This window comes from Gekko japonicus, unplaced genomic scaffold, assembly GCF_001447785.1.
Source record: "Gekko japonicus isolate JY-2015 unplaced genomic scaffold, Gekko_japonicus_V1.1 scaffold504, whole genome shotgun sequence".
In the NCBI taxonomy this organism is placed as follows: domain Eukaryota; kingdom Metazoa; phylum Chordata; class Lepidosauria; order Squamata; family Gekkonidae; genus Gekko; species Gekko japonicus.
In genome coordinates this window covers 725,222-748,259 of record NW_015164197.1, presented here as the reverse complement: position 1 = coordinate 748,259, position 23,038 = coordinate 725,222, and the positions used below count along the sequence as shown (strand labels likewise).

Genomic DNA, 23,038 nt, shown 5'->3' with positions numbered 1-23,038 from the left:
TGTATGTAGACTTTACAATAAAGCTCAACATATCGAGGGGTATCCTTCAACATTTGACCAGGGAAAATATGTACACTTTTTAACAATTAGGTGAATAATGAGTTAGTAATAATACACATGAGAAAACTATGTTCATATTTATAATTTCAGTGGATAATGAGCAGTTAGTAGGTCCTGTTTGCATTTTAGACAGCCAATGATGTTCCATCCAAATAAAAACCATTGAAAATCTGCAATGTGAGAGTGAAGCATTGCTAGCAACTATGGAATATAATGAGTAGTATGATCTAGATAACATTGCATTCAGCAGTGTCACTATAGACTCATTTACACAGCCATTTAATACGGTTAAATTTGAATTAGTGAAATCTGAGACCCAGTCTACATGTTAGTCTCTCCATATGGCATAGCCACACATTATACAATCACATGCTACACATTATAGCAGAGACATGGAGAAGACACAGTGAAGATTAAGTTTCTACAAATGCACACCTACACCAAGTCCTTCTCTTCTGAACTAATTGCTCAACTGCTTGATCAGAATATCAACTTTCCTCACACTATGGACTAATTTTTCTAGGTCATTGGTCAACTAATTTACTCTGTGATAGTAAGATTGAATTCACACACCAGAAGGAGCCTATCTTTGGAGATCCCTCAAGGATCTATTCTCAACCCTTATATTTATTTATTCATTCATTCATTTATTCTTTAGATTTGTATCCCACCCTCCTCAAAGGCTCCTCTGTCTATACACTGTCCCTGGGTATCCTTATCTCATCTCTTCCCTTGGAATTTCCCTCCTCCATCCAATCCTGTATCTCCAATTACCTGACTTGATATTTCTATGCAGATATTCCATCACTGCTGATTGTTCTAGTGTATTCTCCTCTCCACCACCCATTTTCTCTCTTCTGACAATTTTAGGAAGTATCCCCCTTTGACACGGATCTGTCTTTCTGATGTCTGTAAATCACCATGTACATTGAGGCAGTCTATAAATTACTCAGTGAGGCCAATGGAGGAAAAGATAGCTGTTTCTCAAGTCATACACCCCGCCACACATACACACACACTTTTAAATGGTTGTGTGAATTGACTGTATAGCGGAAAAAAGAGTTGTTTATATAGAAAAATTATACACTTCTTCTCCAGAGAACCTTCTCAGGCCAGTTCACAAAGTAAAATATGACAGTATTATAAAATAGCACAAAAGATCATAAAAATTAACAAACTACTAAAACCCACAGCCATTAAAAACCCTTTCCAATTTGAAAATGACCTTATTGGTATTATTAGTTTATTTTGCTAGGAAATAAAGTAGGGAGAGGTTGCGGTCACATGCACGAGATAAAGCGGGGGGGAGCGAGACTATTTACCTTGTAGGGATTTGACCCACCGTTCCATGATCACACAGTCCTTGGAAGCTGTGGGCACAGCCCGTCACTGCGTGATCAGATGCAACCGTGGGTGAGTTGGGTTTTTTTGCCATTTGTTACAGACATGCTTCAATGAGGGATCGATTAATCGCATCACTGCACTGAGGGCTCTCTATGGAGTTTGCGATGATGTGCATACCGAGAAGGGGGAGAAAAACAACGGCACAGAGTCGGGATGGCCTGATCAGACCATCCTGATGCCATGAGAGCACGCTGGAGTGATCAGACATGGAAAACTCCATCCGTGGCCCATAGCAACCCATTTGCTACTGGACTTTTCCTGGTGTCTTTTTACTCTGCTTCTGCGGCAGAGCAAAACGGGCTGCTGATGGGTGAAGGGTGCTTCCCAGATGTTTGTGTCTGATCGCACCCTTTAAATCCGCCTGGCATTTGCGCCTATGGTGGGGCTAGTTGTGAGTGTGATCATGCCCAGAGAATGGTTCATTGGTCTGGATCTTTTTGAAGGTGATATTTGCATAAGCCTCACACGTTTGCAAACCTGCTTTCTTCCCATTAAACTTGTGAAATACTGACTAGCAAAAAGGAGACCTGTGTCAGCTTCACCTGTGACTGTTGGAATACTTAGCCAGCTTTGAAAGGAAGGTATAAAACCCAAGGATCCTTGTAAGTTTTTAACTAGCTGGAAACTGTATTTTTATGATCTTTGTCGTGGTCTCTGTGCAGTCCCACACATGGGTTGGGTGCCTGTGCATGACCTCAATCGGAGAATATTCCAGAGCTTGCCTCAGGAGTCTTTTTTGGCGGGCTGTCTTCCCCCCCAGGGAGCAGACATGCCTGGAGTGGGAGAGAGAGCTGCCTCCCACTCAGTTCTTCTTTGACTGCTTTCATGTTCACACCTCGCAGCAATCACTCTTCAAATTGCCTTGGCTGAGTTTTTTCCTTTCTTCATTGACTTCTTCTCGTCTTTGCTCCTTTCCTTTATTTTTCTTCTAAAACAAACCAAAAAAAGAGTTCACTTTACTATTTTTTCTTCACTTTCATTCTTTTGCTTCCCCCCTTCCCCTCCCCTTGGTTGGGAAGGTGTTTGCATGGGCTGCACCCTATTTTCTAAGTCCCGTCACCATTGTCCTGCTAAACTCCCATCTAATGATGGCCACAACCTTTGTTTAATTTGTTTGGGGGAGTTTCATAGGGTTGACTCATGCCCTCATTGTGCCAAGTTCACCAGGCAGGCCTGTAGGAATAGGGCGGCCCGCCTTCGCACAGTTCTTTTGGAAGCTGCATTGCACCCTGCAATATCTTTGACGATGTCTCGTACCTCTTCTGTCCCTCAGAAGCCTTCTTCTCTCTCAGAGAATGCTAAATCTTCAAAACAGAAATCTAAAAAGTGAGATGATAAACCCTCTTTGACGCCAATATTGAAGCCATCAAAATCGACTTCAGCTCCAAAGCTCGATCCCGTGATAATCTCCGGTCTCTCGACATCGACTCCTAAGGTGGCCTCTACGGCAACCCCTGCTCAGAAGTCTAAGCACCAGCCTTCGACTTTGCCGCTGTCTTTATCCTCTCCAACTGATTAAATTCCGCTTGGTCAACACTCTAAGTCACTGCCACGGAAGTCTCCTTCTCGCCATGGTTCTCTGAGAGCTGCTGCCCGTCACTGTACATCTCGTGACTCCCAGCTACCTATCCACCTTATGGATGACAAGAAGCATTTTATGAGAAGTCGATCCTGATCTCCTCGATCATGTTATGATTTCAGGGCATATGACTACCACAGATCGTTCTCCCAATCACAATCTTGGTCCGATTACAGATCCTGGTCCCCAGATATCAGGCATCGTAGATCATATCGCCCGCGCTCTTACTCCAGGTCCTCCACTCCTCACCGGGACCACTATATGCCATCGTGGGACACTGACCTCCGTTATCACCGCCACATCTTGTCTCACACTCAAAGCTCACACTCTATCACCTCAATCCATTCCCTGGAGCTTGACCAGCCTCCTGATGCGTCGACATTAGTGGATGCCCCAAAGCGTTCTCCATCAGAACCTTGGTACCATCTGCCTGCTGATATTCAGATGGCTTTAGATGTCTCTCAACATCTTTGATCACCATCTCTGGATTCGGTGTCTGACCATTCCGTTTTGGGTGATCTTGACCCTGATATTTTCTGGCTGAGGACGATGGTTGCTGTAACGGCTCTATTTCACCTACTGAGGGACCGAAAGCCTATCTGGAGCTTATTACTCAAATGGCCATGCTCTTCAAGTGCAGGCTTCTACCGATACCCCGGCCGTGACCGATGTCATCCATAAACTAGTCCAGGCAGATTTGCCACCTTCCACAATCCTGCCTTTGCTTCCGGTGCATTTTTCAGTGCTCAAGGTCCTGGGATTGCCCTGCTTATGTACCTCCAGTATCGAGGAGATATGATGCCATTTATAAGATCCAAGAGTCTTCAGGAAAATTCCTATTCAACCATCCTTCACTGAATTCGATAATAATTCACTCCTCCTCAAAATCCAAGCAGCCTCAACAGTCCATTCCTCCTGACTGTGAGGGCCATAAAATTGACTCCATTGCGAATAAAACCTACTCTGTAGCTGCCATGAACATTAGGCAGCTACCTATCCTACCTTTCTGCTTATGCTTTTAATGTGGCTCAAGCTGTTCGACCAGCTCTCGATTCCGTTCCAGACGAGTGTAGACTTACACTATCTGCTGCCGTTTCAGAGACTTGCACGATTTCAAAACAACAAATCAACTTGATACACCATGCTGTCACTTGTTCTTTCAAAGCCCTTGCATCTTCCATTGTTCTTCATCAGCATGCTTGGCATCAAAATACGTCTCTTCAGACAACTGAGACTCTGAAGGCTGTTGATGATAGTAGAAAAAAAGCTAGAAATCTGGGAATCTCTACCTCCACACCATGTCCTCACTACCGACAATGGAAGCCTTATTACAATAAACATCGGCCTTCCCCTGCTGCCACTTCTCAATGGCAGTGATGACCCTATGATTGTCATCCACCTCCTCAAAACCCAAGACAGCAAGCACCTAAAAAGCCGGAACAACCCAAGCAGTCCGTTTGACCACCTGGATTGCCTGCCACCACCTCTTTCTTTCACCCTTCCCATCAGGACCCGGCTCTTCCCCTTCCTTCCAACTTAGGAAGACATTACTACCGACACGTGGGTCCTTACCATCATACAGGTCGGGTACGCCATAGAGTTCATTTTGTCCCCAACTCTCCCTCACTTTGTCATCACGCCCCTGGATCCATCGCTTCATCTAGAGGTGCTTACGCTTCTTGACAAAGGGGCCATTGAGGTCATTCCAGAGGCGCAACTAACTCTCAGCTTCAAGTATTTCCTAGTTCCCAAATGGGACAGCGGTTTGCAGGCTATCATGGACCTTTGGTATCTCAACCTCTTTGTCCTCTGCAAGAAGTTTCAAATGGTTACCTTGCAATCTATCCTTCCTCTCCTCCCCAAGTCCGGATGACTAGCATCGATAGATCTCCAAGATGCCTATTTCCATGTCACCATCCGACCTCAACATCACATAGTTCTCTGCTTTGCCATTGGGGCCACTCACTACCAATACAGGGTCCTTCCCTTTGGCCTCTGTATGGCCTCCAGGGTTGTCATGAAGATGATGGCTGTACTCATGGCAGCATTGCACCACAGAGGGATTGCTCTTTATCCGTACATCAACGACTGTCTTCTTGTGGCCTCAACACGATCTCAACTACTCGAGGATGTTCATTCCACATTGGCTCTCCTATGGTCCTTGGGACTCTGCATCAATCCGATGAAGTCCGCCCTTACCTGTTCAAACCTTACAATTTCTCGGAGCCTGCCTTGATACCATGACTGAGATGGCCTTCCTCCCAGAATCCTGGACCAAGGACATTGTGTCCCTAGTCTCGACCTTTCAGCACTGCCCCCTACAGTCAGCTTGCTCAATCATGAGACTCCTCGGTTACTTTGTCTCCACAGTGTTTGTGGTCCCTCATGCCAGATTATGAATGCGCCCACTCCAGCTCTGGTTCATCTGCAACTTGGATCCCCAGAGGGGTCACTGTAGCACAATGCTTTCAATTCCACCTCAAGTGCTCAGCAGCCTGGCCTGGTGCTCTCTCCTGCAGCATCTCCTCTCCGCCATGCCATTTCGACATCAATCTCCAGAGATCTGACTATCAACAGACGCCTCCCTTTGGGGTTGGGGAGCCCAATGCAGGACTCTGTCTGCCAGAGGAACTTGGACTTCTCGAGCGAGGACTCTCCACAGAGCCTTGGAGCTCTGTGCTGTTCATCTAGCCCTGATTTCATTCCTTCCTCTTCTGACCGGCAAGGTTGTTCAGGTCACCTCAGATAACATTGCTACTGTCTTCTACACAGAGGTCGATTCGGGGGGAATCGTGGGGGATCGCCATTTCCCTGGGTGAGGTGTGGGGGGCACACAATGAAGCCGCGCCCCCTGCCACGCGACAACGCGCGCAGGCCCGGCCCCGCCATTTCCGTAAATAAAGCTCAGCCCCGCCACGGGCGCAGAAGGGAGGAGGAGGCGGTGGCTCTGATTTGCGCCGGAGTGAGCAGGCGGGCGGGAGGAGTGGCAGGGGCCTGCTAGGGCAGGGGCCCGCTCGCAGAGCCAACCAGCAGTGCCTTGGCCGTTGCCACCGACAGCCTCCCCCCGGCCCCCTCTCCCCCACCATTTGCAGTCAGCAGGAGGAAGGGTGGCAGCTCCAGTGCTAGCCGAGCTCTTCTCCGAAGGGAGGGTCCCCCCCCATTTCCCACTGGGGTCTGCAGGCAGACACAGCTTGCGACATGAGCCAAGCGCGCGCGCACACGCCCTATCAAGGCAAAGTCGAGCAGGAGCCCGGCGGCGGCTGCTGGCGCTTCCCTGGAGTTGCTGAACCCGGAGAGGGCTTGGGAGCCTCCAGGCCCCAAACGCATAAACAGGTGCTTCGCCTGCACCAACAGCACACAGCCTTTCTGTTTTGCTCGCTGTTTATTTGGCTGAGATGCTGCCGCTGCCCCCTTTTAATCAGAGCTCCGCAGCCTGCGGGAACGTTTAAGAGCAGAGGTGGGTTGCTTTTTTAAGAGGAAGAGTCCGGGAGTACCTTAGAAACTACAAAATCTGTGGCAGGGTAGGGGCTTTCCTGCCTCGCCGCTGGCTTCTTCAGATGCAGTGAGAACGTGAGTCCATCTGTCCTTATTTCTTGGACAGAGATGGGCTCACATTCGAGCTGTATCTGAAGAAGCCCCTGCCCAGCTACAGATTTTGGTAGGCCTTAAGGTGCTCCTGGACTATTCCTCTTTGCTACTGCTGCACACAGGCTAACACAGTGACCGTCAGGATGTTTTAAGACAGGGCTTGCATTACCCCAAAGCTGGGGAAAGGGAGGGAGGGAGGGATTCCCAAATGCAACGAGAGGTCCAAGGGAGCCTGCAGCCTGCTCCCATGATCTTAACTGAAGGTGGGTGCAAAGCTGCTATATTATTTATTAATTAAAATATTTACACCTCCCCTTTCCCCTTGGGCAGCAAAGTCAAAACTTTCTCTCTTCATTGCTGTGTTAGTCTGTTGCTGCAAAATAGTCCAAGAGTTCAAATAGCACCTTTAAGACTAACCTTTAAGACTAAGACTGAGTGGTGGGTGTGGCCTTATGACACACTTCAGGTGATGGCAGGTGGTGTGGTCTTATGTCACACTTCCGGTGATGTCAGGGGGTGTGGCCTTATGACACACTTCCGGTGATGTCAAGGGGTGTGGCATATGCTAATGAGTTATGCTAATGAGTTCCCCTAGCTCTTTTTCTAGGAAATGACCCCTGCTTCTACATAAACAAGCAGGGAGGCACTGCCTCTGCTCGCCTTTGTCACTTGACTCTACGACTCTAGAATTGGTGTCTTCAACATTCGATCTCCATATCAGCTATACACATTCCCGGTATTCGGAACATCGATGCCGATCGTCTCAGTCGCTCGGCTCCTCATGACAACTAATGGTCTCTGCACCCTCGATATCTTCACCCTGTTTTCCTCGAGTTCAGTCGCCCTACCATAACTGGCTTTGTGACTTCGGAGAACGCTCGATGCTTTCTCGTTTTCACTTGAGGTCCCCCGTCTGCCCGATCCCTCAGAGATGCCTTCCTCCACAGATGGACTGGGACCCTATTCTATTTTTTTGCTCCATTCCCTCTCATCTCCACGGTTCTCCAGAAAATTATAGTGGATGCCACCACATGCATCCTCATCACTCCTTGATGGCCGTGCCAGCTATGGTTCATTCATCTCCTGCAGTTGTCCTTTGCAGAAGCCATTCTGATTTTCCCTCAGTAGGCTTTGGTCCTGTATGTGTCTAACCAGGGGTCGGATGGGGCCGGAGCTCTCCAGAGTGCAGCTCTGGGAGTGACCAGCCCAGGGGGAGGGGTGGTCACATGACCAAGTCCCGCCCCCTGCTCCCAGCAGGCCTCAGTCAGTGCCACGAGGATGCCAAGAAGGAGGTAAGTTGTCTGCCTACCTCCTCCTCTGCTTCCCCAGGCCCTGCTAAGGTCTGCGCCCCCATACTGTGCTTCCTGGCGCCGCGCAAAACCACAGCGCCCCAGGAATCACAGCCGCCTGGCCCAGCGCGTTCTGGGGCTGCGGCGATCCACGGTGCCCTGGAAGGCCTGGCCACCCCTCCCTGTGCTTCCTGGGGCTGCGGTGCTCCGCGGCACCCTGGGAGGCCCGCCCAACCGTCCCCACACTTCCTGGGGTTGCGGTGCTCCACGGTGCCCAGGGAGGCCCGCCCACCCCTCCCCGTGCTTCCCAGGCCTGTGGAGATCCACAGTGCCCAGGGAAGCCCAGCCACCCCTCCCCGCACTTCCCGGGGGCCGCAGAGAACCACGGCACCAAGGGAAGCCCGGCCACCCCTCCCCGCGCAAGGGATGCTCTGCATTCTTGGTTCTTGGGGGTGGGGGAACAGTGGGAACAGTGGGAGGGCTTCTGGTGTCCTGGCCCCACTGCTGGACCTCCTGATGGCCCCTGCCAACTTGGCTTCTCTTATGTTCTTATGTCTGGCGCAGTGATGCTCTGCATTCTTGATGCTTGGGGGGCAAGAGTGGGAGGGCTCCTGGAGTTTTGGCCCTACTGGTGGACCTCCTGAGGGCACCTGGGTTTTGTCCAGTGTTTCCTCTAAGTGCAAGGTTGCTAACAGTTTTTTAGCCTTCGGCTCATACATTTTTGTCTTAATTCAGGAAAGATGCCTCCAGAGCAAACTAATTTATGCAGTAGCCAAATAGCTCACTCATAGCTTTAATGCCAGTCGCTCACAAAGGAGCATCCCGGGATGTGATATCAGAGTCATGTGACAGGAAGAGGGAGAGCTGGATCATAACCAACAGACCAAAAGGGCCAAGGACAAGAAACAAAAAACAGTCATCAAGAGGTTCCGGTGATGTCAGGGGGTGTGGCCTTATGACACACTTCTGGTGATGTCAGGGGGTGTGGCCTTATGACACACTTCTGGTGATGTCAGGGGGTGTGGCCTTATGACACACTTCTGGTGATGTCAGGGGGTGTGGCCTTATGACACACTTCTGGTGATGTCAGGGGGTGTGGCCTTATGACACACTTCTGGTGATGTCAGGGGGTGTGGCCTTATGACACACTTCTGGTGATGTCAGGGGGTGTGGCCTTATGACACACTTCTGGTGATGTCAGGGGGTGTGGCCTTATGACACACTTCTGGTGATGTCAGGGGGTGTGGCCTTATGACACACTTCTGGTGATGTCAGGGGGTGTGGCCTTATGACACACTTCTGGTGATGTCAGGGGGTGTGGCCTTATGACACACTTCTGGTGATGTCAGGGGGTGTGGCCTTATGACACACTTCTGGTGATGTCAGGGGGTGTGGCCTTATGACACACTTCTGGTGATGTCAGGGGGTGTGGCCTTATGACACACTTCTGGTGATGTCAGGGGGTGTGGCCTTATGACACACTTCTGGTGATGTCAGGGGGTGTGGCATATGCTAATGAGTTATGCTAATGAGCTCCGGCAGCTCTTTTTCTACAAAAAGACCCCTGTGTCTAACAATTCTGAGTACAGTTCCTACTAATTTTCCTGGGTCAGATGTTAGGCTAACTACTCTGCAATTTCCTTGTTCCCTCTGGATCCCTTTTAAGAAATGAGTGTAACATTTGCTGCTCTCCCACAATGTTCCCTCTAATTTCCCACACACACATCCAGAACAAAATATAACTTCTGTAATCGTAAAATGGGCAATGGGCAGTGCAAGACCCTGTGCAGCTCCAGATTGCTGCTGAGCGGGGCTTCCTGTGTTAATGAGTGGTCACTCATGCACACAGCTTAGAGGAAACACTGCCTTCAGTCTTCTGGTACAGTAGCTGATTTTAGTGATAAATTACATCTGTGGATTAGGAGGTCAACAACCTCATATTTGAGTTCCCTAAGAACTCTTATGTGTATACTATCAGGACCTGGAGACTTACTGTTTTTAATTTCTCCAGTAGGTTTCAAACTTCATCTCTCATCATCTTAATTTCACTCAGTTCTTTAGACTCCCTTCCTGAAAATAGTGGCTGTCGCATAGGGTATGTGACCCATAATTTCCACAGTGCACATAGATTTGAAGAATTAATTTAGTTTCTCTGCCAATCTTCCTTGGTCATCCAAAGGCCCAATTGCTTCTCAGGCTGGCTTCCTGGGCTGGATATTTTTAAAGAAATGTTCATTGTTTTTCTTGATGCTTTTAGCAACCCGCTCCTCAAATTCTCTTTTCACGTACATTAATTCACATTTATTTTGCCAGATTCTGTATTCCCTTCTGTTCACTTCATTGGGAATACTTTCCATTTTTTAAAAGAAGCCTCTCTACTTTTTATATCTTCTTTAACTTGTGTTATTAATCATGCAGGCATTCTTTTAGACTTGGCAGTACCTTTCCTAACCTGGGGAATGCCTTCTATTTGGGCTTTAGTTACTGCAGTTTTAAATAGCTTCCAAGCATACTCTAGTGATTTGACCTTCTTTTGTTTCTCTTTCATTGGCCTTTTAACTGTTCCCCTGAGAAGTCCCCTCTTTTGAAATCAAATGTTACTGTCTTGGACTTGAGGGGTAACTTTTCATTGACATGAATGCTGAACTTAATAGCATTGTGGTCACTGTTCTGAATCTAAGCAACAACATCTACATCTCTCACAAGGTCTTGAGCCCGCTCAGGGCCAGGTTCAAGATCAGTCCCCATTTGGTTGGCTTTGTGACTTAATGTTCCAGTGCACATTCATTTATGATATCTAGGAATCTCATTTCTACAGCATGACTTGAGCACACGTTTACCCAGCCGGCAAGGGTAGTTGAAGTCACCTAGTATCACATTATCTGATTTAGTCGTTCCCCTTGTTGCCTGCAAAATGTAGCATTAAGATATAATATGTAAGAATATACCAGACTATTTTAAAATATACAGTGAAGACTTCAGATTAATAGGTTTGTGTTTTTTTATTTTAAAATCATGAACATGTTAGCTATGAAGGCCACAGGGGAAATTGCTGTTGGACTGAAGTTGTAGAAGTTTCTCTCCATGCTTAGTCACTCTATGCCATATCTCTGTCAATGTTTGCCTTTGTTATAACCTTGTCCATAAACAACAGATTCACCATTATGCTATATCCGATGATGATGTTTGTTCCTAGTGTTGTTTTTCCAAGCTCCCTCACTGCACCTGCATGATGTTCCAAAACCATTGCTGCTACCAGTGTGACACAGCAGTGCATTCTTTTATGAGCAATGCATCCCTCCCTCAGTACTTATTCAATTTCAGTGGGATCAGAAAGCAAATCTTCAGGAGTCACTTGTAGACATTGGCACTTGTCCACAAAGAATAATTAGCAATTGCTTAATTAAATATTTTTCCATTATGAATATCTTCTGAACTATGCTTAAATAATATTCACAGATGGCAGTTTATATGAGTGGCAAGATTAATAAGTTCTTGGCCTATGGAAACTTTGTAAGACACATTAACAGTTCCTCCACTACTGCCTTCAATGCTGAATAGGATTAACTAAAGACTTTTTGTTACTGTTACAGATGGATGCAGATGGCGAAGATAAAAAGCTGCGCACCCGCTCAAGAGGAACCAAGGGTGAGTTAGAAGACCTATTCTATGACCCTGTGCTCATCACACCATGAAATATAATGATTTCTGCACATGGTCCCACATGGGTAGTCAGTGAGTCTACACCTTCCTTAGGACTCATTTTTATCAAGAGGATACAAATTGCAGAAACAAAGAGGTGAAATGTGACTGGATGTATGCGGAGGGGGGACCTTGTTAATGTGTGATTGTTTTATGCATTGAATCCAGTGGCACCTCTAAGACCAACAAAGTTTTATTCTGGGTATAAGCTTTTGTATGCATGCACACTTCTTCAAATATCTTCAGTACCTAAAGAAATGTGTACGCACACGAAAGCTTATATCCAGAATAAAACGTTGTAGGTCTTAAAGGTGCCACTGGACTCAAACGTTGTTCTGCTGATTCAGACAAACATAGATACCCACCTGAATCTCTTTTATGTAGGTTTAAGTTGTAAAAATCCAACTGATGCTTTTGGATATTTTGAGATGAAACAGCTTTGACGATGCAAACAATGATAAAATAATACCCTGCACAAAATGAGAATCATCCCTTTCAAATATTATGCTAAATTGGATAACCCATGGATATACAGTTTCCTGTGTTTCTGTTTTCTGTTGGATCAGTTTTGCTGTAGGCAAGAAATAACTATTTTTAAATTAAATTTGACTCTGTTTCTTTCTGAAAGTACTGCAATATTTCCATTTTTAAATATATGTATATATCTTTTTGAATTTATGATAAAAAGTTAAACTTTCTGTTTGTCATCAGTTAAGGAACAGATGGTAATGTAATATTGAGATTAAAAGGCCCCTTAATGAGCTAAACATCTGGAAAACATGATTGACTAGCAATACAACCCCTTAAGGAAAATAAGTTTTTATTATAATTGATAATGCTTTTTGTGACCCTTGATAGTGAGTGGGAAATAGACATATGTAAAATAAAATAAATAGGACATTTTGCCTTCATTTGAAATGTATTCTGGTTTCAAAGTTTGTGGCGGAACTTAAGCAACTAGATATTTATAAGTTTAATGTGCCAGTACCAGTTAATGGGATCATGTCAACTCCAAGGGTATTTTCATATGTGACCCCATAAAGACACTGCAAAGTACCTATTCATTTATACCATGTGTGAATGTCTCTAATACAAGACAAAAAGGGGAAGAGAGCCATTTTTAAACTGAACGTATATTCTGACCAATTTTCTTCAAAAGGCAATGTAGGCATTACTTGCAAAGGGGCTGTAGGGCCTTATCCTTGCTCCTTTAGAGCACACAACCAGAAGACTGGTTGCATTTCCCCTGAGACATCCCCACATCGTACAGCAGAAAATCATCTAGGCAAACTGCATAGCCCATTCTCCTTTCATACACACGCATTGCCTGTGCACAAGAGCAAGTAGACCAAAAATGTCTGAAACGATTGACGCATGCGGACTTTGAGAACTGAATGTATTTCTGGAGTTCAGTTGATTCTGTCTGCTTGAGACTCTGGAGAGCAGCTGCCAATCAGAGCAGAAGGTAGCTTCATGTGTTTATATGGCTGGGGTGGTATTTGAACAGTCCAGCCACATGAAGAGGGGCTGGCAGGCACACACTGACCATTCCTGGCAGGTTGCCATTTCCTTGTTTAGGACTCTGCTGATGGAGTTGGTCCTTTAAATTTCACTCTAATTACACTGGAGATGGTTGTGTAAAGCAGCTTCCCCCGGCTAGGGTAAGAACCAGCTCATGGGAAATGCTTCAGTGGCGATCACCAGGCATGGATATGAGCTTACCATTGTTGTTTAAAAGAAATCTGTAGTGATAAATTATTTACTGTTAGAGTCTTTACTCCTCAAAGTAAACGTCAGAGTTGAGAGCTGAATTGTGAAGTGTTGCAACAGTGCATTAAGATGAGAGCCTACCCAAACACTGTGACATCCCAAAGGAAGAGAAACGTTTGTCGAAATGCCCAGCTATCCCCTACAGTTAGCTATTCACACACAAAAAAATGGAATTTTCTCATGGTTGTTGTAAAGAAATTATTAAAACAGTTGATTTTGGCACCCCTCACCCAGTCACTGATATTGTGCTTATAAAGAACACCAGATTGGATCCAGTATCCCACTGAGAGAACAGGAATCTTATTTCTCCAGAAGATCTTTACTGTATGAGAAGAAGCCCCTTTGAAGGATCAGACAGTAAAATTCCCTTATGGTTGAGTCAGATATGTTTTTAAGCTACATTGTATGTGTTTTCACGAAATGCTGAAATTTTGTAAAGTGCCATCACAAATTTGATAGCCCTTTCAACAAAAATAGAAAATTAAGCCAAACAGTAGGAGTGGTTTGAGTTTATTTCTAGTAAAAATAGAGCCTAGAGCAAAGACATTTTGTTCATGTCTCCCTGTGTGTGTATAATACGTATAACTGATATGAATAAAACCAGGAATAAAAGGCTATTTTAAGATCTGACTCTACCCAAGCTAAAATGAATGAAGCATTTCCACAGAGTTCTGTAAAATCTGAATCAATTCCTCAATGAGGTGAGCAATTGCAATAGCATAATGAAGTTGCTGCTGCATATCTGAACACTGTAGAGAGCCTCCATCCATTTAAGTCTGCAGGGAATGACAGAGTTACTGCCCAGGTCTCATTTAACAGTTTCTAATCAGAGTTAATGCACTGCCATACTTTCTTTAAACATTGAAAACGTGATCCCTCTCATTTAGCTAGCTAGTTAAACATACTTAGGGTTTAAAATGCCTGTCTCTTGCACACACGGACTTAATACAGCCATAATGCTTTCCCAGAAGTGGGATAGCGGATGCTGCCTGTGCAACATGAGCAATCTTCAGAACCACCTGTTGGCTCTTTCAATATGCTGCGTAGCCTTGTGTGGGCAGGTATTTGTAAACACCAGCTTTTCTCCATTCCCAAATCAACTTATCACTTAGAAAAATAAAGCTTTCTTGTTGCAAATCTTTTTTTTAAAAAACTAGAAAGGTACACCGGCTGTTTTTCTCTGTGGAAAAGCATTGTCTATATCTTGTGCAGAGTTCAGCAGTTGTCATTAACAACAATAATCCTGTGGTTAGGGGGAAATAAAGAGTCACCTGTGCTGTCTCAATCTCTGCTCTGTCACTGAAAATAGGCAGGTGCATAGAACTACATGTAAACTGATTCATTCTTCCCTTCTGTTATTAACAGTACACGTGGATTCGATAGCACAGGAGCTCAGGTAAGTTTCAAGAAGTTTATCTCTTAACTTTGTTATTGGAAAATACCCTTGGTCTGCATATTTATTGGATCTCATTGTTAGCAACAGAGTGAATCTTGAGTTCATAGTTCTTTGAGGGTTTTTTATGTGCCAGGAGGAGGAGCAGTGATTTTTTTAAAGTGCACCAAAACATACAGCCGATTAGTAGTCCAATGGTTCTTAAAGTATGAGAGTTGTTGTGTGTCTTAAGCTGGATATGAAGTAGACAATTCCTCCTCTATTATTCCAGACAGATTTTTTCCCCACAGAACTAAACATGAAAATGGAATTCTTTCTCCCTCTCCCTGTTGTTTGATGGATTTCATAGAGGCTCAAAAGAGACAACCATGCAAGTAGTAACATCCAGGTAGCCACAGGCAGCGGCCTGTAGCAAGGTGGTGGGCCATGGCAAGGAGTGACTCTGCTTCACATGGCTCCTATAGTTCGTCTTCCTCAGTGCCTCTGCCATATTTTACTGATATACTGATCAATATACTGTATGTGTGTGAGTATAGTGCCATCAAGTCATAGCCAATTTTTGGTGACTTTGTAGGGTTTTCAAGTTCAGAGACTTACAGAGGTGGTTTGCCGTTGCCTTGCTCTGCATACCCTGGAATTCCTTGGTGGTCTCCCATCCAAATACTTACCAGGCTGACCCTGCTTAGCTTCTGAGATCTGATGAGACTGGGCTCACCTGGGCCACATACTGTATACTGATATATTTTACTGAGAGAGTGGATGTGTCCAATAGGTGTAAAAATTTCAGAAAATATAGTTGGGTCTGCTGAGTTACGAGTTGCAAGTATAGTAGCAATTTCCACTGGCAGCATGGTAAAAGCACACAGGATAAAAGGAAAAGCAGACAGGGATAACTGGAAAGGGCAGCACTCTCAGCCATTTGTTTAGATCAGCCAAGTGTCTAAGGCTCCCCCAGACTTTCTCATTGTTTCTTGTGTGAAGTTCAGGCCCTTACTCACAAGTGTCGGGCATCCTCCTCAAACAACCCAGCACCCTCTCCAAACAGCCGTGTCTCCCCCCCCACACCTGGCTTGCCATGGAGGGGAAGCGCATCTCAGCCCACGCTTGGCTTGCTGCCAGAACAATTGCTAGTTAGGGCCCACTTGGGCAGGTGGAGGGAGGTGGTGCAAGTAGAGCCCTGGGAAGCTACTGGCAGAGTGCAGGCACTCTGGGTCCTGCCAGCCAGCAGAGGAAGGAGGAAGGAGGAGGCAAAGGCATGCAGGGGGTCCCCCACCAGACAAAGGAACAGGGGCAAGAGGCCAGCCTGCAAACCACACCCCGTGGCCACAGGTTGTCCCTACCTACACTTCATGCCATGCCATCTGCTTGCAGCAGGAAGGAGGCCAGTGGGGATGGAGATGAGCACAATGGGGCACTGTGTGGGGCTGGGGCTGCCTCACCACTTGCCAGTGGCCCTCCATTGCATCACATCCAGGCAGTGGCGGTGGGCAGCAAAGCAGCCCTGAAGTGCCAGGTGCAGCTGCTCCATGGCACCTCCTCCTCCTTGGGCAGGTCCTCCCGCAGCACAGTGCTGCTGCTGCTGCCACCCAGGAAGCCTGGCAACCAGAGGTGGGCTGGGAAGTGTGCCGAGGCAGGCGCTGGGTGGGTCTGCAGCTCTGGTGGGCCCCTCTCCTCCCCAACCCCCAGCCAACCCAGATGGCACCTTGGGGTACCCCAACAAAAAATTTCTGGGTATGGGGCTGGTGAAGTTTCTCAAAGCGCACCATGGTCTCAGCTCCTCCATTTTCTTTTTATGTACTTGGGTGAGGAAGAGTGAACATTGATTGCTAAACTGTCTTTCTTTATCTTCTTTATATTCAGTAGGTTTGAAAATGCATTCTCTTGACATTGTAGTGCTCATATCCAAGAGCCTTCTTTTCTAATGTAGGAAATCCTCATGTGGACTTATATCTGTATATTGGCCATCAATAGTTCAATACAGTCACCAGGAAGCTCCAAGGCCAGAAAGACCATCCTGGTGAAACTTACCTATTCTTGAGGAGAGTATGGGATTCGTTTTACATATAAGCAATAGAGATTCCTGATCTGCATCTGAATTCTATGTATCAGACCACAAACCAGGTTGTGAGACTTGCTGCATAATTTTTATTTGCCCTTGCGTTGTTACTGGGTCACTGAAAGCATTAGATAAAATAGTATATAGCACATTATGTAGATTAAAAGATGGCAACAATCCTTCACACACACAAAAATCTCAATTCTTCAAATCCTACTTCTAAAGTGCTGTAGCAAGGAAATTCCAAGGACATGTCAGAATCCAAGTGAATTTTAGCTTTTAGCTGAATGGCCATGCGACAAAATGCATCTTTTATCAAATGCAGCCATGATAAAGACTTGGGTTTACCAAGCATGACCACCAAAAATTCTAAAATGAGACTGGCCTATGTCTGACATTCGAATCAAGAAACTTAACATCTTGGAACTAACTGTTCACATAACACAGTTATATGTAAAGTGGTGTCTTAATGCCTTTAATTTATTTATTTCATTTATATCATGCAGTTCTCCCCAGTGGGGACACAAGCAGCTTACATCATTCCCCTCTCCTTAAAAAAAGTTTCAGAGAAGCAGATGGTGAAAACCTTTAATGTTTTAGAATGCCAAATTACTCCCTGCTTCGCCTGGAGGCAGGGTTCAAAACTTGTTATTTGGAACTGTGCCTTCTGAAAATCACAGGTGGAAACTATCTGGGAGGGAATAGAGAAGCTGCAAGTGGTTAAGTACTTCCTTTTCTTTCCCATTCTAAATAACTGCCTCCTGAGCTTTTAAAGTGCCTTTCCTTTAATAAAAAAGAGCCAAGACCATCTTATTCATGTTTGTGTATCTCATGTAGTTTCAGGTTTTCACCTTCCATTTGACAAGATTCACAGCGTATTCTTAAGCAGAGCTGATTTTTCCATTGACTTCAGTAGGTTTAGGAGGCTCTGCTTTGCTTCCACTGTCGGTCTATAAGTCAACTTGGTGCTGAGTTACCAAAGCTTTATCTTACCAATGTTCCATCTAGGCTGCAGAGTCTTGTGAACCAAAATTCTACTTTGTGAGCCAAAAGACCTGCAAGGATTAAAGTTGTGAGTGAGCCTACATTTAAAATAAGGAAGGAAGGAAGGAAGGAAGGAAGGAGGTAATGACAGAGGGAAGGAAGGAAGGAAGGAAGGAAGGAAGGAAGGAAGGAAAGAGATGGGGAGAGGAGAGGTGGAAAGAAAGCAAATGGGGAGAGAGGAGTGAAAGAAAGAAAAAGAAATAAAAAAATAGGCCCCTCACAGCCTCCCCCATAATGCTGGCAGCAAGAGGTTCTCAGAGGAGCCCTGAGCCACATTCCTGGAAGAAGGCCATTGGGGGGGGGGGAGGCAGACACATGGCCTGGGCAGGAGAAGGTGCATTGCACAGGAGCTCCTGGGGCTCACTTCTCAAGCAGCCCAGTTTAAACCAAACTGCAGGAGAAAGCAAGCCCAGGATCTTCTGTGCTGCCAGAACAATGTGTCCTCCTTATGGCTCCAGAGCATGGCCTGGTTCCAGGTGGGGTGGCATAGCACCAAACCACCCTGCAAGGCATGAACCCACCCACCAGCACTCAGAGTCTGGCTTCACTACCCCCCCTGGCCTGGACCTCCATCATCCCAGTGAGGGGCCACTGGCAGCAGGAAGCTCACGGAGGAGTGCTGGGCCACATTGCTGGCCAAATGGCATACACAGGATGACTCATTGGTTGCTGAAGGATGGCTGGGCACAGTGGTGTCAATGGGAAAGTGGCTTGGGCTTCAGCGGTGGTAGCAGTGGTGCCATGGTTGGCAGTGCAGCAGCTCCCAGCTTATGCCACTTGGCCAGAAGGAGGGCTGCTGTGAGTCGGTGCCCTTAATAGTGCAAGCGAGAAGCTAAGCAGGAGGACAAGCCCACCCACTACTTTGGCCCCTGAGTGGAGACAAGAATCTGTCCACTGGGAGCCAGAAATCTGTGCTGGCCAGAAATCTGTGAGGGCCTGATATCTGTTCCTTCTTAGGGGGAACACTGCTTACCATATATGTCCTCTTCTTAATTTATATTTATTAACATTTATTAACAATATATATATTCAAAAAACCCCAAGGAAATATCATTTTTTAAAAGCAAACAAATATCTAAGTTCTTAAGGCTTTCATTTTCCTGAATGAAGTGCACAGTGCTTTAGCTGTTAAAACATTTTGGCTTGCTTCAGACATTACATGAAATCATAGTTTAATTTGCTTATGGTTACTGTGATCATCCAAGCATTTGTTGAGGCAAATGAAGTGATCATGTGGGAGCCAAATTCTGGTTTCACAACTAACTATAGTCAAACTAAATCATGCCTTTATGTTATGTTTGAATTGAGTCGGTCTGTTGTATATGATGTTAATTGAACTTCTGATGTTCATTAATCACCTTTATTTAAGACTAGGAATAAGGCCCATTGTGGAAATAAATGCAATGAGCACTAGAAAGGGGCTCTGGGAGAGTGCCAAGGCCATGGGCACTCAGCATCGATTTGCCATGGCAACCTCAGCAGGGTATAAGGACACAGAGTCCACCGTTTTCTCCAGGGGAATGGATCAATGCCATCTGGAGAGCAGTTGTAATTCTGAGTGATCTCCAGCCCCCATCTGGAGACTGGCAACAGTGGTTCCCCATGAGGGAATGGCTGGTTTGGAGGGCAGAGTCTATGGCATTGTACCTGTCTGAGGCCCCACTCCTCCTGAAGCCTCACTCTCTCCAGGCTCCATCTCTCAAATCTCCAGGATTTTCCCATCTGGAATTGGCAACCCTATCTACTTCCCAGCCAAGCATCAACCTACCTTCATTTCCCCCTCATTGTTCAGTTTTCCATCTCCCCCCCACACCTGCGGCCTCTACCATGCTTTAAAGCTCTGACTGCCATGTCACATTGGCTGTCATGGGGGGAGGGGCATCTCAGCAGGGTATAAGGACACAGAGTCCACCATTTTCTCCAGAGGAATGAATCAATGCCATCCGGAGACCATTTGCAATTCTGAGAGATCTCCAGCCCTCACCTGGAGATTGGTAACAGTGGTTCCCCATGAGGGAATGGATGGTTTGGAGGGCAGAGTCTATGGCATTGTACCTGTCTGAGGCCCCACTCCTCCTCAAACCTCACCCTCTCCAGGCTCCATCCCTCAAATCTCCAGGAATTTCCCACCTGGAGTTGGCAACCTTATCTCCTTCCCAGCCAACCATCAACCTACCTTCATTTCCCCCTCACTGATCAGCTGTCCATCTTCCCCCCCCCCAGCAGCCCCCACCATGCTCTGAAGCCCTGACTGCCACATAACCTTGGCTGTCATCGGGGGGCCTACTCAGCAGGGTATAAGGACCCAGAGTCCACCATTTTCTCCAGGGGAACTGAACAATGCCATCTGGAGACCAGTTGGAATTCTGAGTGATCTCCAACCCTCAGCTGGATTTTGGCACCAATGGTTCCCCATGAGGGAATGGCTGGTTTGGAGGGCAGAGTATATGGCACTATACCTGTTGGAGGTCCCATCCCTCCTCAAACCTCACCCTTTCCAGGCTCCATCTTTCAAATCTCCAGGATTTTCCACCTGGAGTTGGCAACCATATCTCCTTTCCAGCCAAGCCTCAATCTACCTTCATCTCCCCCTCACTGTTCAGCTTTCCATCTCCCCCACCACCACCTGCAGCCTCAACTGTACTCTGAAGCCTTGGCTGTCATGGGGGGAGGGGCCTGTCAGCAGGGTAGAAGGACATAATGAGTTTTCTCCCAAGGCAAAATAGGTGAGGAAAGGGACTTTTACTGACAGAAACCAAGCTTGGTTGACCAGCAGCAGGCACTGAGGTGAAAGTAGGCTTCCCAGCTCTGAGTAGGGAAATACCTGGAGGTTTGAGAGGTGGATCCTGTGGAGGGCAGCATTTTTTTTGGGGGGGGGCAGATGGAGCTTTGGCCGGTGGCCTCTATGGCATGCTATTCAGCTGGGGTCTCCCCTCTCCCCTCCCCAAACGCTGGCTTCCTTAAACTGGCTTCCTTTACCTGGAGCTGGCAACCCTATGAGTTCCTCACAACAGCCACTGAGGGAAACCTTTGTCCCAAACAGGAGCTAAGCAAGAGAAGTGTGTTCGTTGGGAGACATAGAGCTTCTGACACAGAGAACAGTGGCTGAAAGGGGAGTGGTTGGGGAAGAGGAGCAGACCCGGCCAATGGCATGCCAGTAGTCTTGACTGGCAGCTGACAGGCCAATGGCCGAGGGAGCGCATGCAATCTCGCCACCCTGTAGGACAGAAGCCACCACCATTCAGCTTTTATATACAAGAGATTTCCTACTAGGGTTGTAGGGGAAAATCCCAGTATTTTTCAATTCGGGTCTAATGGACCTGGAAAAAATCTGGATATTTCAAAAAAATCCCAAATCCCAATATCAATATGGTATTTGAATTTGGGATTTTTTAGAAATCTTGATTCCCCCCCCCCCAGGTCCAATAGTCCAGAGAAGAAAAATACCGATTTTTTTAAAAAGCCAGCTCGATCCCAGGGCTGGCCTGGCTTCTTCTGCAGCATGGTTTAAACTGTGCTGCAGAAGCAGCTGGACCCAGGATCTGCATGCAGTGGGGAGGTGAGAGAGGATCAGCTAGGGTGACGAGAGCTGAGAGCTTCACACCACTTCAGCTGGGGCTGTCTCCTCTTGCAGCTTGGTTTAAAATGAGCTGCAAGAGGAGCCAGCCCCAGCTGAGGTGGCATGGAGCTCTCAGTTCCCACCACCCCAGCTGATCTTTTGCAGAGGAGGAGCCGCAAGAAAGGATCAACCAGGGTGGCAGGAATCAAGAGCTCTGTGCTGCCTTGGCTGGGGCTGGCTCCAGTTAAGGCAGAATGAAGCCATTAGTTCCCATCACCCCAGCCAGTTCAGGCTGGCTTCTCTTGCAGCTCGGTTTAAACCAAGATGCAAGAAGACCCCACCAGCCATTTGGTATAGCTGAATATACCCAAATAAAAGCTAACAAAAATCACCTTTATTCAGGCGCAACTAACTTGGTAGCCAATCAGATTCTCTGATCTGTATTTGGCTTAAATGTTTGGCTTAAACCGGTAAGGTATTTTTCAGGTATTTTATCGGCTCTGTTTGTGCTGAATGCACACCCCTACTTCCTACCACAGTGATTCTAAAGAGATAAGGAACTTTATCAGAAGCAAATGCTGCCCCAAAAAAGTTGTTAATGAGTTGAAATAGTGAACAATTGACAGATGAGGTATCTGCCATTACCTGTGGTAATTATGTAGGTCATGCTAAACTAGAAGCTAGATGTCCATCTTCAACTTAACAAAAGTAAGATATAAGTTGGATCAGACCAAAGGTCCATCCAGTCCAACACTCTGTATCACACAGTGGCCAGAAATACCAGTGCCAACAGGAGGTCCACCAGTGGGGCCAGGACATTAGAAGCCCTCCCACTGTTGACCCCCCCCCCCAAGCACCAAGATGACAGAGCATCACTTGCCCCAGAGTCCCTATCTATACCTTGTGGCTAATAGCCACTGATGGACCTCTGCTCCATATGCTTATCTAATTCCCTTTTGAAGCCGTCCATGCTTGTAGCCGCCACCACTTCCTGTGGCAGTGAATTCCAAGTGTTAATCACTCTTTGGGTGAAGAAGGACGTCCTTTGTGGCTAATAGCCACTGATGGACCTCTGCTCCATATTCTTATCTAATTCCCTTTTGAAGCCGTTCATGCTTGTAGCCGCCACCACTTCCTGTAGCAGTGAATTCCAAATGTTAATCACTCTTGGGGGGAAGAAGTACTTCCTCTTATCCATTCTAACCCGACCGCTCAGCAATTTCATGGAGTGCCCACGAGTTCTTGTATTGTGAGAAAGGGAGAAAAGTACCTCTTTCTCTACCTGCTCTTTCCCATGCATAATCTTATAAACCTCAATCATGTCACCCCTCAGTCGTCGTTTCTCCAAGCTAAAGAGCCCTAAGCGCCTTAACCTTTCCTCATAGGGAAAGTGTTCCAACCCCTTTATCATTCGAGTTGCCCTTTTCTGCACTTTTTCCAAAGCTATAATATCATTTTTAAGGTGTGGTGACCAGAATTGCACACAGTATTCCAAATGAGGTCTCACCATTTATTTATACAGGGGCGTTATGATATTGGCTGATCTGTTTTCAATACCCTTCCTAATAATCCCCAGCATAGCATTGGCCTTCTT

The 23,038-nt window shown here is 46.4% G+C and overlaps 1 protein-coding gene across 1 annotated transcript in view; it reads left to right on the top strand.

Annotated features, from left to right (window-relative positions):
- Window positions 1-23,038, top strand: part of ST18 (suppression of tumorigenicity 18, zinc finger) — a 177,835-nt gene that overhangs the window by 60,470 nt on the left and 94,327 nt on the right. The window contains exons 2-3 of the mRNA XM_015408368.1: window positions 11,514-11,568; window positions 14,758-14,788. Of these exons, the coding sequence (XP_015263854.1) occupies window positions 11,514-11,568; window positions 14,758-14,788 (86 nt within the window). The remainder of the gene's footprint in view (window positions 1-11,513; window positions 11,569-14,757; window positions 14,789-23,038) is intronic.